The sequence below is a fragment of the Eufriesea mexicana genome, unplaced genomic scaffold (assembly GCF_001483705.2).
Source record: "Eufriesea mexicana isolate 0111107269 unplaced genomic scaffold, ASM148370v2 scaffold18034, whole genome shotgun sequence".
NCBI lineage: Eukaryota > Metazoa > Arthropoda > Insecta > Hymenoptera > Apidae > Eufriesea > Eufriesea mexicana.
In genome coordinates this window covers 121,690-140,304 of record NW_016925401.1, presented here as the reverse complement: position 1 = coordinate 140,304, position 18,615 = coordinate 121,690, and the positions used below count along the sequence as shown (strand labels likewise).

General features: G+C 36.7%; 2 protein-coding genes across 3 annotated transcripts; one reads left to right on the top strand and one right to left on the bottom strand.

Annotated features, from left to right (window-relative positions):
* Nucleotides 1–123: 123 nt before the first annotated feature.
* Nucleotides 124–5,140, top strand: eIF3a (eukaryotic translation initiation factor 3 subunit A). The gene is made up of 6 exons (XM_017909439.1): nt 124–308; nt 969–3,638; nt 3,722–3,948; nt 4,025–4,086; nt 4,177–4,302; nt 4,398–5,140. The coding sequence occupies exons 1-6, from the start codon at nt 260–262 to the stop codon at nt 4,492–4,494; spliced, it is 3,231 nt and encodes a 1,076-aa protein (XP_017764928.1). The 5' UTR covers nt 124–259; the 3' UTR covers nt 4,495–5,140.
* Nucleotides 5,141–6,228: 1,088 nt separating this feature from the next.
* Nucleotides 6,229–18,536, bottom strand: LOC108554234 (uncharacterized). Of its 2 annotated transcripts, XM_017909438.1 has the most exons (6): nt 18,410–18,536; nt 16,558–18,322; nt 14,278–14,544; nt 7,278–7,466; nt 6,999–7,134; nt 6,229–6,599 (listed from the first exon to the last, which is right to left on the bottom strand). In XM_017909438.1, exons 3-6 carry the CDS (start codon nt 14,498–14,500, stop codon nt 6,461–6,463), a joined length of 687 nt encoding a protein of 228 aa, XP_017764927.1. In that variant the 5' UTR covers nt 14,501–14,544; nt 16,558–18,322; nt 18,410–18,536; the 3' UTR covers nt 6,229–6,460. The 2 variants fall into 2 exon arrangements, with proteins under 2 accessions (XP_017764927.1, XP_017764926.1); XM_017909437.1 differs by having other exon boundaries at nt 16,558–18,536.
* Between the last annotated feature and the right edge of the window lie 79 nt (nt 18,537–18,615).

The window sequence follows — 18,615 nt, the reverse complement described above, 5'->3', positions numbered from 1 at the left end:
AACTACATTTTTTGCAACATTTTTACCATCCATATAAATTGTTTTTAAAATGTTCGAAACTGAGGTTGACTGATTTGACTTACATATTACGGGAAGCCATTTTTCCATAGTGGCCGCCTTTCATCCGGTACACGCGGTTGTAGTCCGCTGTGACAAACGTCGTATAGTAAAAAGGGATAAATCCTAAATTTTTCACACAAATTTAGTGGATTCTACGATAGCGTGTATGGTGTGAACTCGACTATATTCGTGTGACAAAATGGCGCGATATGGACAAAGACCTGAAAATGCTCTAAAAAGAGCAAACGGTATGTACTCTATTCCGTAACAAGATATGACATGGCCGATACCTATTTAATTTTGATCTTAAAAGTTCTTTTGTCCTCTACTCAAACATTTCGCAATCCATATTATTTAGCTTAACCACACATTTTTGTAATCTTAGTTCATCGTTTTAAACAATATTTTCTACTTGTTGTATAACATTTAAGTTGCTTATAGTCACGTCTATTCAATTTTTTTTTAAATATTAAATTTGATCAACCATATGTACTTAGAATAGAATGATTGTATACGATCAGTGCTTTGAAAAAAGAATGTACTGCAATTATCCGGTGCAATTAAAATACAGCATTTGCTTTTTTCGCGTATAATATTGTGTGAATGGAAAAGATAATAGTTTATGCTAAATAAAATCCTATAGTACGTGTTTTTCATAAGAATAAGCGAAAACTTATTATTCTTTCATTGAAACATTATTTACACTCCTTTTTTTTTTAATTTTTTCATGTTACTAACATTGATCTGACTTTGACAGTACAGTATCTATTTATTTATTCTGTTATATAAACTTCAGTTATATTTCATAATGCAATTAGTAAAAATATCATAGTGGACTATTGTAGATTAAAATGATTAGTTTTATATTTTTTGAGAAATTTTATAACATCTGTTTGTTTTCTTAACAGAATTCATCGAAGTAGGAAAACAAGCTCGAGCATTAGATACCTTGCAAGAAGTCTTCCGCAATAAAAAATGGACGTACAGTTGGTCAGAGTCGGTATTAGAACCTATAATGTTCAAATACCTAGACCTTTGTGTAGAACTAAAAAAGTCACATATAGCAAAGGAAGGCCTATTTCAGTATCGGAATATGTTTCAATCCGTAAATGTTGGAAGTTTAGAAAATGTCATACGTGGATATCTACGCATGGCAGAGGAAAAAACGAATCAAGCTCGAAAACAAAGTCAACAGGCTGTTATAGATATAGATGATCTTGATAATTTAGCTACTCCTGAAAGTATTCTATTGTCAGCAGTTAGTGGTGAAGATGCACAAGATCGAAGTGACCGCACTATCTTAACACCATGGGTAAAATTTCTATGGGAATCTTATTGCCAGTGCTTAGAATTATTAAGAACTAATGCTCATGTTGAAACACTGTATCATGATATTGCACGTATGGCCTTCCAATTTTGTCTTGAATATAATCGTAAGACTGAATTTCGTAAACTATGTGAAAAACTGCGGAAACATTTAGAGGAAATTTGTAAATTACCAGCACTGGTCTCTAATGTTTCCATGAACAGAGCTGAGACACAACAGCTGAATCTGGAAACGCGACTTAATCAGCTTGATTCTGCTATACAAATGGAGCTATGGCAGGAAGCATTTAAGTCCTCTGAGGATGTACATGGTATGATGAATTTATCTAAGAAGCTTCCAGTACCAAAAACGATGGCCAACTATTACCAGAAATTGGCCATGGTTTTTTGGAAAGCAGGAAATTACCTTTTTCATGCTGCAGCATTGTTTAAATTACTGCAGCTGTCTCGTGAAATGAAAAAGAATATGTCTTTGGAGGAACAGCAGAGAATGGCAAATCGCGTTTTATTGGCTACTTTGTCTATACCACTGCCATCAGCTCATCCTGAATTTGATCGATTTATCGAAACAGACAAGAGTCCATTAGAGAAAGCCCAGAAACTTGCAACACTTTTGGGACTCTCTCATCCACCAACAAGAGTTTCTCTATTAAAAGATATTGTTCGTTTAAATATTGTCAATTTAGCATCACCACAGTTACAAGAACTATACTCATGGCTGGAAGTTGAGTTTCACCCTCTAGTGCTATGTACCCGTGTAGATTCTGTTATTCAAACGTTACAAGCAGACGAAAATAGTCCATTGACTCAATATATTCCAGCCTTGCAGGATGTAACTCTGGTACGACTGATTCATCAAATATCACAAGTTTATCAAACTATACAATTTGATAGACTATTGGAACTCGCCAAATTCACAACAGATTTCCACTTGGAACGTCTGTTAGTGGATTGTGTAAGATACAACGATATGCAAATAAGAATTAGTCACGGGAAAAAATGTGTGCATTTCGGTGTCGATTTATCGGAAGCACAGAGGGAAGATCATCCCGATGGTCCTGTGTTACAAGCAATGCCTTCTGAACAGATTCGTTGTCAACTTGTAAATATGGCCACTGTATTACATCGTGCTATCAATATTATTAATCCTAATAAGAAGAAGATGGAGCGGGAGAAATTACGTGCTGCCATGGTAAACCATTATCATGAAACCAAGATGAAAGAACATCAGAGAATCTTGGGAAGGCACAAGATTATAGAGGAAAGAAAAGAGTACATTGAACACATAAATACGGTTCGCGAGGAAGAAGAGATGAGAAGGCAGGAAGAACTGCAAAGACAGCAAATGTTAGCTGAACAGAAGAGACTCGAACAAGAGAGAGAAGAGCGCGAGAGGAAACGACAACAGAGTGAGATTCAACAAATTAAAGATCGCCATTTGAAGGAGAAGATGCAACAAATATCTCAAACTAGTCACGGTCAGAAGGTACTAAAGAAATTGGTTGAAAATGAAATTAAGAAGTTAGATGCAGAAGAAATCGCAGCTCGAGAAGCCGAAGAATTGCAGAAAGAACGCAGAGAGATGCAGCAAAAGTTAAAATCTCAGGAGAAAAAAATTGATTATCTAGAACGTGCCAAACGTTTAGAAGAAATACCATTGTTAGAAAAAGCAGTGGAAGAAAAGATGGAATTAGCAAAGCAACGTTGGGAGCAACAGGAAGCTGAACGAATCGCTGCAGCTATCGAGGAGAGACAGCAGGCTGTCGCAACTCGAGAACGAATGGCGAAAATGAAGGAAGATCATGATATTTTCTTGGCAAAACTTTTGGCCGAGCGTAAGAGTATTTATTTAGAGAAATTGAAAGAATTCGAGAAGGTGTTGAATGAAGAGCGAGTTAGCAGATTGTTGAAACGCAAGATGGAGCGTAAAGCTGAACGTAAAGCCAAATGGGAGAAGGAACGATCTGAAGCTGTTGAAAGAAGACGTCTAGAGGAATTACGTATCAAACAAGAGGAAGAGAAACGACGTTTGGAAGAAGAAAAGGCTAAGAGGGAGGAAGAAGAGAGAACAAGACGTGCAGAAGAAGAGGCAAGAGAAGCTGAACGTTTGGCTAAAATTGAAAAGCAAGCCGAAATTACTAGGGCTAGAGAAGCTGAGGTAGAACGGAAATTAGAAGAGGAGAGACAAAGAACTAAAGAAATGACCGATACATGGAGACGTGAACAACGTTATCGTACACAAGAAAAAACAGGTGCTTAATGTTAATTTTTTAACTTTTTTGTTAAATACTTTTCTAGTATTATGTGATTTTTTATGTTTTTTATTTGCTTATAGTCGAAATGTCTTGGCGTCGTACTGTTGACCAGAAAGATGATGGTATTAAAGAAGATCCTGCTCGTTGGAAAAGATGGGAAGCGAGAGATGCAGATAAGTGGCGAAAGGATGACGATAAACCGAAAAAAGATACGATCGAAAGATGGAGAAAAGATGAATATGATAAAGATGACACAAGAGACAACAGAGATCGAATAGATAAAGACCGTGGAATGGATGGGCGATCGGTAAATATAAAATAACTGTACTAAAGTTTTTATGGAATTATTAACAAAATATATTTTGAAACATTTAATTTTACAGATGCGTGATCAAATTTCGGATGGGCCCCGTAATCGTAGCAGAATTTCGCCGTCATCCGTCGAGTAGTAGCCCGTCCTCTCGAGTTCTCGCACCTGTCGCTTTCCGTTCGCGCTCCCGTTCCGTCCTCTCGTCGCGAAGAAACACGCTGCTAGCGGTAGTGGCGGCGGTGGTGGTGGTGGTGGCGGTGGTTATCGTCGAGAAGAGGGAATGCGTAATTGGCGTGAAAAGGGCGATGCGATACAAAATTCACCTCGAGACCTCCCGAGACGCGATGAAAAGTAAATATATTTGTACGAATTAAAAAATTAGTCTTAGCAACACTGGTATCAATATTTAGATAATAAAGTTTATGAAAATATATTTCAATTAATAGGCGAGATGACTCTAAAAATGATAGACTTCCACCAAAACATGATGAGAGAAGACGACCACCAGAAGATGACGGATGGTTGCACGTGAACCGCCGTTAGCATAGGACCGGCAATAACCTATAGAAGCAGTGTTTATTATTCCTCAAAAACAGTGCATAACATGCAATTAGTCTTTTGCCTGAAACTATTGGCGTGCCCAACTCTACTGTTTTGTGCACCGCTTCATTTCTCTCCGAACATATATATAACGGTAACAAGAAAAAAGCACAAAGATCTATGGGTCGTAGCCAATTCACACATTATGAAACAAAAAAGAAAAAAAAGGAAATGAAATGTAATATTAATAACCGACGATAAGGTTGAATTTTTATAATTTTTCTAAACTGTGTAACAACAATTTTCTAAATCAACCACACTGCATTATGTGTATTAAACTTGTAAAAGAAAATGCAAAAAATTCAGGAAGCTTGAATACAGTATACATATGAAATATGAATCAATGTACAGAGCAGAAGAGATGGTGAATTGTATGAGTGCTGACGATATTGAATTGGATAGGGTTAATCTGAATGCAGAGGTTTAAAGTCTCAAAACATTAATAAAGTTCTCTTTTATCCTAATTCTTACGTTAATTTTTGTATAAAACTGGTATACATTGCATGACACCTTTTCTTTTAAAAAAAAAAGGACGAAATAAAAAGTAATCGTGTGACTTTAAAAGATTTATAGTAATCTTGCATACACATCCGGTGCAACGATTTTTAATTTGTATAATAATGCAACAAGTTTTGAGACAAACGTAAATGCAAACCTCTTTATTATGATGTAAATGAAGATCTACGCATCTTATCTGTATTGTCTTTTTAATTGTTTTATTACATATATGGTATAGTTAATAATTAAGATATTACGTAATAAATAAATCACTACAGAGTATCAAACTCCGTTTCTATTTACAACCTATGAAACTTAAAAAACAGAAGATTCATGAAATCTTGAATTAAATCGACTTATCTTTCAGTCGTTGTCGTACATACAAACACATGGATAAGAAACATGAATATGATATTTATTAACATACGATATGATCTATTTTTTGTTCTCATTTTAAGGGCAAAACATGTATGTTATCTTTCTTACGAATCTAATTGTTAATTGCAAAAATCGCTGAATGTTTCTAAAAAGAGAGAGATTAAGTTAAGTATTAATAAATGCGTGTAAAAAATGAATATTTTAAACACGTGAAAGATAAGAAAGATAGTAAAAATATTTAGATAATAAGTCGACCAACATGATTCAACGACGATAGGTGAAATATACTATTATTCCAGTAGAACAAATTGCAATCTTGTCGCATATATATTTATATCTGTAACGAGATATTTCTCGAAATTAATTCACAAAAATATAGCATAGTTCAACATCATATATAGTATACACTTTGTCACACGCGTACTAAATTGTTCAAAATATTTCGGATCACGCAATAATTACGGTGTAAGTCTATAACACCATGTAGAAATAATCAATTACACGGCCTGGTTTCCACTCTCAATAATTTCAGCGGTCTGAAAAGCCTTGCGATCATATTATTCAAATAAAACATTCAACCGGAGACTATATTTTGATCAGAACGTTACAAAAATTAGATCTTCTCGCACTCGAGTTAGTGAAATTTTGATCTGGATTTTATACAGTCTAATTTACAGTTTATTTTTTTTATACGTTTCAATAATTTGTGTTAAATACCGAATATAATTGAATTGTAGAAATTAAATATTTTTACGAAAATATTTCATGTTTTACTTTGCAATTTTAACAATATTGGATGGATCCTATTAACGTGCTCATTCTTGCCATTTCTTTTATCTACGATGCTAAGAAACGATACTAACAAACATCTAGGAACTTGTCGTTTCTCGAATAGCAGAAATATCGCAACCTGTTTCCTGCTTAATCGACTCCTATTGCTTCGACGCACGCTAATAAATGCGAGTAGCACTCTTGTGTAATTTTTGTAATAGATCTTTCTTCTATTTGAGTCCACGTTTCAAGAGCCTTGAATTCAATACAGCATTATCGCCGCGGCGGTCTTTTCCTCTAGTGCCGGAATTGCTTCCAGTCGTTCGATCTTGTCTCGTCCTGAGCCCCAACCAACCAATGCTATGCTGATTAAATGCACCACACCGGCACACACAACGAGCCTGAAATAGTGTCAACAGAATAAATATTAGAGGATTTTGTCTTTTCTATACTTAAAAATTATTGTCGATTACGAAAGAAAACTCATAACCTTTTCAAAACTAAATTCTCAATCTTTTTCCTTACCATATTAATGCAAGTGAGATTAAGGATAACTCATATACTCTTTGTCATTTCATCTTACATTTTGACATATATATCTAAGATAAATAAAGTAAATGAATACTTAAGAATAATATAGTAAACATAATCTCACTGTTTAAATAATAAAATATTTACACTACAAGCTTTATGTTAATTCAAATCAAATAATATGCCAACGAAACAAGTTCTACGACATATTAGCACTCAATGTTCACGATTTGAAAAATCGTTTTACCGAAATTGAGAAATATTCTTACCAAAATGAATAACCAAGTTCAGCAGAACCTTCACTGGTCCACATATTGTCGATGTCCTCCTTTGGAAGCACGTTAAAGAATAACTTCGTATAATATTGCACCAGCCAAGTGCTCGTGCTCGCCATGCACATTAACACTGAATTAAAATCACCAATTAGGTCAACGTTACAAATTCGTGTTTCTTATAATCCTATAATACTGATCTAATATATCTCATTTCTTATTTTTTTTATCTTGAAGAAAGAAAGTAAAACAAATTAAAATTTGTTTTCAACGTACACGTTACAATATTTATGAAATATACTCCAGGATCTGAAAGGATCTTGGATCTAGGTGAAGTGGCTGTGTTCAAAACGGCAAGAAGAGCAGCCAGACCAGCGGTGACAAGTGCAGCGGAAGTCGTAGTTAGAGTACTGATCCAAAGACCCCAGGACATCACTGTAGGGTCTTGTTTGATCATCTGAGGCACTGGAACGAAACAAAGGACCACTTTTATAGGATAACTTTAATAATAGTCTTTTAGATTTCTTAGTGTCAGCAGTAAAAATCAGTGACCCAAACCTCGTTATCTCACATTTATACTTCAGTCGTTTGCATTCAAATATTGGGATACTTTCTACGTTATTAAAAATCATAATTAAAGGAAAACAAAATTTATATGCTTTATAATAAAAAAATTCAATTATTTTCTTCATTCTCTAAAAAGAATTAAGTGAAAACAGTTAATAAAAACAAAATTAATTGAATTGAAGAAAAAAATAAGTTTTTAGAAAGTATGCCAATTTAAAAATATAATTCGAGATGAAGGATTGTTAGTATTATTATTATACTATAATATTAATCGAGCAAAATTTCATTAGCACATTATTAATTTAAACAGATTATTATTATACGTAACAAAGTTTCATTTACTTCTTCGCTTCTTCTAAGTAAACCGAATCGCACTCTAGATTGGCGTGCAAACTGAAGTTATCGTAGCACGTAATGAATAATTAAGCGTGCAGTAAATACTCTTGCTTTGGCTAGTTCAAGTTATATTGCATCGCAAATAACGGACTATTTAATTAGCTTCGAGCAGGGTTCTTAGTGAATCGCCAAGTTAACAACTTGTGTCCACGAAAGGACATCCGAGGAATTTCTCAAGAGCTGCCCTTTCCTTGTGTTCGATGTCAACTCAAAGTATTCATTTTCAGCGAAATGCCCGTATTTCACATTAATAAAGAATGTATGAACTTCTGAATGTTTCCAGTTCATCTTAAAAATTGTTTTCAATCACAATCAGGATATAAATGGGAACAAAACGTCGAATGTTGCTTGTCTAAACGTTTTTTGATAAATCAAAGTTTGATAACCTTATCTACTTGAAGGCACTCAAAGTGTTGTTGAGTGAAATGTTTAAACAAAGTTGCTAACAGCATACAAGTTTGCTTTTATTCTGACCTGAAACAATTGCATCTATAAGTATCCAATATGAAATATTTCAGAGACTATGAAGATCAATATAAAAATATGTAAGAAAAAAATATTGTTACACCAATTTTATTAAAATGGTATCATAGGCTCTTCTGCAAAACTGAAAGTATGTTTCTGAACATAAAATCATAAAAAATTTTAAACTAACAATTTATAAAAATTTCCATGTATCCAGAGGCTTGAGTATTATTTATGCCATTATACCAACATGAAGAAAAGAATTCAAAACAGCATATACCTTGACTATACCATTAAGATATCAATTAATGTATCAAATGCGTGACACCAGATGAAAATAATCAAAGAAAACAATTGTAACTAAATCAATATAGGGAAATGCGATCTAGGACTTTCATTGGTCGTGAAAGTTTTTCTGGAAAAGGGATTTTAATATTCTCCGTGGTCAACATCGGCAGAGCAGTCGATGATACGAAGTAGCCGAGCACGTGAAAGTCGACCACGAGGCATGGTCGTGGATTTTTGCACACTGAGAAACCAGTTTCTGCTCCTATTGTTATAACAGTCGCGGCTGCTCTCACGCACGGAATCTTTCCCTGGGGCCGCTTTTCTTTATTCAACCGCTTCTTCTCCTTGCCTTCTGCTTATACGCGTGGGTGTCGCAAAAGTTTTTACCACTGATGAAATCTCCAACGGGGAGGAATTAGGAGCGAACATGACAATTCCAAACTCTCGATTGTCTGTTCTGCTGCCAAATTATCTTAAACATCAGATAACTCAGGACATTAATCATATTCATATATAAAAGAAAATTTACACTCTTTAAGGACATTTGAATTTTAGTTGAATGAATAAATAGATTCCCTATCTCCCATTGTTATGTATTGCTCTACCATTAATCCTTTCACGAGTACGGTCGTACATGAACGACGGGAAAATTTGTGAAAACAATATAACACATGTGGTAAGAAGAAAATTCCACGATTATATCAGTAAAATTAAAAAATAATTAAATGATATATATATTTACGATAAACATTTATGATAGATATGAGCCGTGACGGCGCTAGTGAGTTAAATGGAAAATCTTAAGACTGTCGAAACGCTTACTTGTGAATGGCTACTATAATAAACCATAGTATCTTTTATAGCCACCGTTGCTATTCGATAACTTCTGATTAACTTGATTTTTTCTATCATACGGATATTTTCACCTTTAAAAAATAATAATAAAATTTTAATCATTACAATTGCATAATTGTATAATTTTTTAATTATTTAATAATTATAAGTTTCATGTACCTTTTTACGAAAACTTCTAGAACGAAAATAAAACAATTTTTCAGTTCATTATAACCTGCAAAAGAAAGCAGATTAATATTAATGGTATTCGAAAAGTAATACGTTCCATTCACTCTTGTCATTAGTACACGGCACGTTCAACGAATAATCAAAGCGAATATGTTAGTCGCGTGCATAGTCGCGATTAATTCTTTTCTTGATTATCAATGAACTATGCCAGGTAAGAGGAACGAAGACAGAGCGAATTAATAAACGATTACACCAATTCTATTGCGACATGTATACCAATAACCGCGTTGCAGGTACAATAAAACAAAGAAGCTGTTATTGACCTCATGTTTGAGGTTAGTAACTATATGGTGGCCTGATCGTGCACGCAACGCAACTATCGCTACATACATGATCGAACCGCTACGTGTACCTCGCGTGTCCCTTTAGGACCATTCCGTGGCTCGATGAAAGAGAAACGTTTCTCATGACGCATGCCAACAATTTCATTGTCCTTATCGGCAGGGACAGCGGAATTCGATTCGACGGTGGCTCGATCTAGCTGCTTTTATAGAGATATGTATACACGGAATCCACTGGTAAAGTTAACGGATATTCTTTATGCTTCGATGCAAATTGGCTGCAGCGAGAATTTTCAATGAGCTTCATATTCGACGCATTATTTACGGGTCGAATTACATTATGTAGGCTAGGGGATTATGGTGGTTATAAAATACATGACCTGAATCCGAGAAAGAATTAAGAAGAAAAATGCGGCAGATAATTGTTTCAAAATTAATCAAGCTTTAGATATCAATAATCTGCTATTTATGAACTGAATCGAATCGTACAGGTTAGAAATTGAAATAATAAGAAATAATAAAAGGTTAAAAAGATTAGAGATTTGTATGACTAATTAATCATCGTTTCCATAGGTCTGGTAAATGCTATCAATTATGTGATTTATACACATGTCCTATTTCGAAAGAAATGTGCGAATGAATACAATCCCTGAGAATGAAAATGATAATTAGCCGGTAAAATAAAATGTTTGTCAGGAATGATCACGTGTCTCATAAAGCTCTAGAAGGATGGAAACTAACATGTCACAGATTTTGCTGAACAAACGTCATCCGAAAAGGAAATCCCACCTTAAATTAGAAATTGTTCATAATGAAGTTTTAATGCGATTGCTATTAGATACTTATTACTGGATTAAAATACGAGAAGGTAATAACAAAAATATTGTCGCATTAGAGTGAGATTCATCTGTAATAAGAATTGCAATGTGGTTGATATTTTACACTTAGTTGCCACTGGGTCAAACTGCTTGGCCACGAGGGTCCAATTACCGTCCTGCTACATTCTCCAATTTCCATAGGTCCTGATCTGTACATTGAACTTCAGAGTTATTAAAGACCGTACGGAGAATTCTTTAAAATGTTTAATTCCATGAATTTAAAAACGCTAGAATAACTGACAATTATAAAAGGAATTATGATACTTTTTAGTTTGTACTAGTCCTGTATAGATCGTTTGAGAATCAAGACCTTGAACATGGAGTTTCTGTTGCATGGTCAAAATTTTAGGAACGAACAAAAGCTGAACAGAAGAAGATACTGTATTCCTAGATCGAGAATACGGTATAAAACGATTGCTGAGGGAAATGAATATCTTAAAATGCCGCAGGAAATGCAACGGGGAAATTGGCTTTGTAGATCAAGCGTCCAATACAAAACTTTCCCCCCAAAAAAAAGAAATAATGAAAATTTTTAGCACGAATGTAATAAAACGAAGCCTGAGATCTTGGCAAATAGTTTACAATAATCTGATGTTACAGAAATAACGTCGCAATAAAAATATTTTTATCTTCACGATAAATCGGAATGGCCGCTAGATGCAAAAATATTCTTTAATACACCATATAAAGCGAGGTAAGTTTAAAAATACACATCTTTACTATTATTCTTTATCCATTAATTCTCATTCTTTTATCTTGTTAAACTTTTTCTGTTACCCATGTTTCTTAAATTTTTAGGATACATCACACTAGCAACAAGAATAATACTAAGTAAATACTCGTTACGTTTTAACAGATCACAACCCAAATATTGCACGATGCAAGTATGTAGCTATATATCATGATACTAAAATATAGATGAATCCTAGACAACAATTAAATGATATAGGTCGTTCTAATTATGCGAGTGTACACTATCCAATGTAAACTACCCAACACTATTTGAAGCACAAAAAGACACGCTAACGAGCATATTCTACACAGCGATTTCACTCCTATGGGGCAACCTTTTGCGTCTCGTCTCGCGCGAAAATTATGCCGCGACCGAAGTGCGTGAGACGAACCGTTATGCAGGGTAAGCCCGTAAAATTGTTATTCAAATGTTTCAGCTGCTGGGCAGCGTACCCCGTGGATTACGTGTACCGGCTGAGTCCACCTTTGGGGTAAGATGCTAGAGGGGAACGGATGTTTTCGCTCGAGTGCCCAACCGGCATTGTACTGCCGCTTATGGCACGATAACAGTTTCCTCTGGTAATAACAATTTCTATATTAGGATGACAGGACACGCGAACATTATAAACATTCTTGTTACTTGGGTTCGACTGAGAAGCTGGGAAAGAATCATCGTCTTGACATCATCAGCGCTCCTCTCGTGTGGATCTATTGTAAGTTTACTCTTTTGATCTTCTCGTTTGTTAACTCTCAAGATGAACTATAATAATGCTAAAAAAAAAGATACCAATGCAAATAACGAAAAATAGGAAGAAAAATTCTTAGAAATCTATGTGATTACATGAAAAAAAGAGAAATTCTATCCAGAAGTTTCCTTAAAAGCTGACATAACAAAAGAAAAATTTTAAAACTACGTGTTCATCCATATTCTCACCATCAATCACCGCAGTACAACTTTCACCCTAATTCAGGTCAGAAATGATCAAAATGTACACAAACGAGGCACGTGTTGAACACAGGCAGTATTTCTTGACGAAGAACTCGATTAGCAGAATTTCGCGAGCATTAACAAATTGGGTCCCGCCAATCGAGCAACATAGTCGAAGGAAAATGATGGAAGCACAGCGATTATCAAATGTTAGATTTATGGCAGATACACGCGCGACTCTGCTGTTGAACATCTACAGAAATCGCGTGCAGATACAGTTATGCCGAATGAGATTCTCCGGTCTGGCCAACTATCCGGCAGAATTTATGGCCCCAGTATCGCATTGAGTACCTGAAGTACCGGAGAATCTTCCACGTGCGGTTCTCCACGACGATAACTCGTCGGCTGATATTATTCCAGGTTATACACACTGCTCGAGCTGGCAAAATCAAAGTTTCGTGTACATCATGGAAACTGGACAGACCGTATAAGACAATACTAAGGTTTACATAATAATAATTCATTACCTTTGTTACCTAATTTAATGCTAATTTCATTTTAGATTCAATCCGTGGTTCGACTTTGGAACGAAGTATACTCCAAAATGTTGTGTGGTGATTAGGAAACAAGGATGATAACTTCTGGACACGAGTCGTGGACAGGATTCTTTTTTTTCTTTTAGGACAATGGCCTGAAACGTTTCAGAGAAGACGTTGAGTAACGCACTTGGATAAATTTGGTAAGATAAATAAATAAAGACTTTTCCCGTAAATAATTACGGGACATTATCGATTAGTGTCATTGCAGGTTGCACACGGATAGAACTAGGCTGTCGTGCATGGTTGTTCCCCTGAAGATAAGATCGCCTCCACGTCGAAGGAAAGTTATGTAAAACGCGTTGTTGGTGAGAAACTCGTCAGAAACTCAGATTAGTCAGCGGTGAACAGATTGAATAATTTAACAGATCAGTATCCATGTCCAGTACACGATCGTGGCGAAAAACTACGTGGTCAGTGTTTTAACTCATAAACTTTATCGTAAATTGAATTGAGCAAATAGCACTGATGCTTCCTGGTGAGCTTCGCAGCCAGCAATCACGTGCATCGGATGCCAATCCACATTCTGGATGTTTGAAAACCCTCGAATCTGGATATTGGCCGAAAGACGAGAATGAAACATTTTTCGTCGTCGTAACATTAAAACTATTTAAATACTTATTAATTAGTGAGACGTAATTGCAAATAATTTAATGAATTTTAATTTTAGAAAACCGTAGAGTTGATAACAGCTTCTATGTCTTGAAGCTCCGGTTCAAAGCACAACCTATAAAAGACTGCAGAAAGCTTTTGAAAGCATGGAAAGAAGTCCAAGTGTTCAATTAGCGCTTGGTAATGCATTTACTATTGGATACACAGCATAACAACTATACCTGGTGGTGAAATAGTAAAAAAAAAATAGAAGGAGAGAGAAACCATGGTATCCTGGGATAGAGGATGTTTGCAGATCAGGGACGCAGTTAATCGAGCCCATTAGCTGTAATGTTTTATCTAACAGTGTAATTGTTCAGTGGTTAGAAACGTATTTGGTAAGTTTTGAGTAGAATCAAATACTGTAGAACATTTATATTAAATTTATTTCAATATCATGAATGAACTTACCAGAGATGTGATAGGTTCTCCAGCCATAAGCGACGTTAAGTTCCTTCTTCCCTTGAAGAAGCCCAAAGTGAACTCTACCCGCACTTTCTTGAGGGTTGGGAGTTCTCAAGGGTCGCGCCTCCACCCAGTGTTGCGTCACCAGGGCAGCACAGACAAGTCCACCGCCCAACAACGATAGGAAGAACGTGGCAAAGATCGTGCCCCTTCGGAACATCGACGTCATCCTTGGATCACGGGGCAAGCCAGTCCTCGGATAGTTTGAGATCACTGGACAGAGGAGGAATGAAAGAAGTGGCAAGTCATACCGGATGCACGGCTCGCATTCCTTTCATTCTGAGAGCGACCAACCCATGAAACTTCAATGAAGTTTATATACTGTGACAGGAAACAAGTTTGTGTACGGTGCATTCCTCCGTGTAATTAAACTCCGGTACATGAAGCTTGGTATATGATAAGTATGTGTTGCATTAACGATAAAATGATTATAGTTGAACAAGTGTGGTAAGAAAGGTACATCAAAACAATTCTGAATAGATCCTAAAGCTTCATTAAGTTTCGGTCCTATTTTTTCCATAAGGTTAGAGGTAATTTGGGATGTTAAAATATTGAATAAAAATATCAAAATTATTCGAATAACTTGCACAAATTTCAGGGATACCAAATACATCAAGGTACGTGGTTCTCATGAAATCATAAAGGTTCCAGTTGTATGATAAGAGGTTCATCAAAGAGAAGGATCCCAAGAGATAGACTATGTATCTATCGGCTGGTCCTAGAAGGTGCAAGAGAGAATTGGTAGGTCCGAAGAACATAAGGATGCAGACTTCGAACACTATCGTAAGTAAGAGTCGAGAGTCAACAATCATGTTACTCTGAACCTCGAGATTTAACTGCTACCTCCTGAACCATAGATAATCCTTAAACCTTTCAATCGTATTGAAACTTTCTACACCCCTAAAATCTTCTTACTTTTTTCTAGACCTCTGAAACCTTCTGGAACCTCCAAACTGTTAAAATTTCCGGAACCTATTGGAATCTTCAGAACGTTCTAGAATGCTTGATATTGTCAGAACTTTTGAAACCATTTGAAATCATTGTCTGTTCTGAATCCCCCCTCCCTATGCTACTAGAATCCTTACAATATTTTGAAATTCCATTAAATCGTTCGATACCCTTAACATACTCTAAACCATTAGAATCATCTGGAACGATAAATGCTTAAAATCTCTACTTTTTCTCGAGAAACTGTATTTGATGGATAAACAACATGCTACTTTGTGGCATAGCAAAATGTCGTTTTATCTCCATTTCGTAACTCGGTACTTGTTAGTGCGTGGTACAACTTGTTTCCTTTTACGTGTAAATGCGAAAACCATTCGGGGACAGCGAATATCTCTCATCCAAATACGATGTCCGTCTGTCTTCGTCGGCTCATTGGAATGGCGCCTTATATTTGGAGAATGTTCCTTTCTCTCCAGCAGTTTCTCTTTTCAGCAAAGCAGCCTGGACGCTTTAGCACGCGCGCTGTATGTATAGACGAGAGCAAGACGCTCTCCGCGTGGGCATCAGTAGTCTACTTGACGACAACAACTATTTAAATTATGCCACAGAAACTATGCCGCTTTCGCAACAATTATCCGGCTTGCTAGAAAAATCTGCTGGCGTGAAAGCGCCTTGATCATAGACCACAATAGGATGTCAATAACTTTTTCATCCCTTTGATCTTGTGCTTTGCAATCTATAATATAACGCTATTTTAACGTAATATTCTGATTTAAGAAGGTTCATCCAGAGATGCTGCCCCTCGGAATTATACAATAAATTCACAATATGCATGGTTCATTCAACTTTCTCATATTAAACCAACTGTAGGTAACTGAAGTTATTCCCCACGCCACTCTAATACATTAGCTTAACTTGCTTAACTCTCTGTGAGAATAGATTGTTATGTATTTAATTAGAATAAAAAGGATCGTTTTAACAATAATTAATAATGAACTACATAGTTCAGCTGAGATCTCTCCGCTATCCTAAACAAGACTATGAGAAGCGAGACTAGCGAATGACAAGAGTCCTATCAAACATCAAATCCACCCAGCGTATCGGACAGCGCATTAAACGACGACGACAACATAGCAATTAGTTTAATCCTCCAATTATTTCAAGCATTAAAATCCAAACCAACCGTTACCAACTTTCCATCACAATTACAATGATCCGACTTATCTCTTAACTTCTATCTTTTCGGCTGTAGGGTAAGAAGACAATTGGTATAAATACCTTGTCCCTGGCTCTCGACAAAGTGCACCTGGCTGAGGCTTCTCGAGAACTCTCCCTGCTTGACCTTCTGTGAGAAGTCGCCGTTGCCGAGCCTCTTAGAGAACTTGACGCGACAGTTGCTCCGAGGTTTTCCTGGCTTCAGCAGTGACGACGGCCTCGGCCTCTTCGCAAACGTATACGGGATAGTATAGGGTTGCGCTACGTAAAAGTAAATCGGCCGGTAGTCTTCATGGAGATGGGGCTGTACGAAGCCACCGTTCGCAGGATAGCTACTGTACACGCTCGGTGCGCCGTTGCTGTACGCGTACGAGCCCGTGTAATGGATGCCGTAGTGGTTCGCCGTGTTTCGTGACTTCCTTTTCACCGTTTTGAAAAAAAGAGAATCCCTTTCGTTAGACAGGGTCGCAACTTTATTAGGACTGGTTGGTGAGTGTCACTTGACCCGATGCTCGATTGAACTTCAGTCGAGTACAGTGCAGATAGAGAATGAATGCGACACTCTGTCAGTTCGTTTGCTATTTGTCTACTACTGCTTCTGTTGTTAGAGGAAGTCTCTTCTTTGCTAGAGTTACGTGAGCTATGTTACGGTAACTGGTTTTTCTCCGATTACTTGTAAAACCGAAGTCGAATCCAGTCGGTTTTTCGTGATTATCCTTTCACCGTTATGAAGCTTTTTCCTTTTGACGAAGCGTGTAACAAGTGTCTGAATGATTGATCGCTTTCTTAGTCTCTTCGAATGTCTCTCAAGATCTGGATTGCTTTTCTCTTGAGTAAAGAAGGATCCGATAGCCTATTAATTATAAATTTCACGTGGATTCGCTCGTCGACTGGGAACTGGGACTGATTATTCTTTCAGAAGTTCAAGGAGAAGACAGAAAGAGAGAGAGGTATAGAGAAACCCTTCTGGCGTCCGAACAGAAATTCCTTTCCGGCGATTCTTTATCAAGGGACGTGATTCAAGCCGGCAATTGAATTTTTCACCGGGAGCGTCCGTTCCACGTGCAGGAGAGATTGTTTTCCCGTAAGCCCCTGCTGCTGTGGGTATTTTAAATGAGAAAATCGTCCCCTCTTCGCTCTTTTCCCGCTTAATTGTCAATTAAGTGTGCGCACATATACGTGTTTGAAAGTTTTCAGCCCCTGACCATCGCAGCCTCGAGTTAACTCAAAACGTTGTAATTTGCATGTAAGAGTGAAGTGCTGTGACGTTATGTATGCGCGTGTTTCCTTCTAGCTATTTTCAATAATAAAGGACGAACCTTCTGAAGTTAGGGTTCCCTTAGTGGTTTTTCATGAATATTCGCGCGCTCTTTTTCATGTCATGCTGAGTGTGTACCCTTATCCTCGATTTTCATTCTCTTTCTTCTTTTTTTCCCTCTTGCTCCTTTTCCTTTTTTTGTATTTCTTAACAACCGCTGAAGTATCGTTCTTTAGTTCTAAGCGAGGTTAAAATCCCAAAGGGCTCTTAAGACTCCCTTTCCGAATTAAAATTTGAACGTCCCTGTTACGACAACGTGAAGCTTCCCGCGCATAGTAATCGCATTAATTGGCCACGTTCGTTCCGGTGAAATCGTAAAAAGCTTAACGAACGCCTCCCTCTAGGTTAATCCTATACTTTTCTTGCATCAAAGAGATGCCGCAAGTGGCAATAAGTATGAATTTAGTGTTAAACTGGTTAATTTCGAAATTAGAGAAAAAAAAAGAATAGAAACTTGAACATCACTCGACAGGGATTTCTTTTCTCCGATTCGGTAATAAACTGCAGAATCTGCAACGAATAATCAGCACATATACTCGTTTCAAATTGTGTCAGCTATGTATCGTGCACTTCTTGATCCACTTTTTTTTTTTTTACCGGAACTTATTATGTTGGCGCGCGATTCTGTATTTACTATGCTTCGGGATTCTTCTCGAGTTCCGCTCGGAGTCCAGATTTCTCGAAAGCGGCAACGTACAGCGTGATCTTTTCTTCCTCTCACCGTTTCACGTTGTGTCAACTGTAAACAATGCGGCCCACGTAAGTCACGCGCATAAAAATGCGATATATATATATATATATAT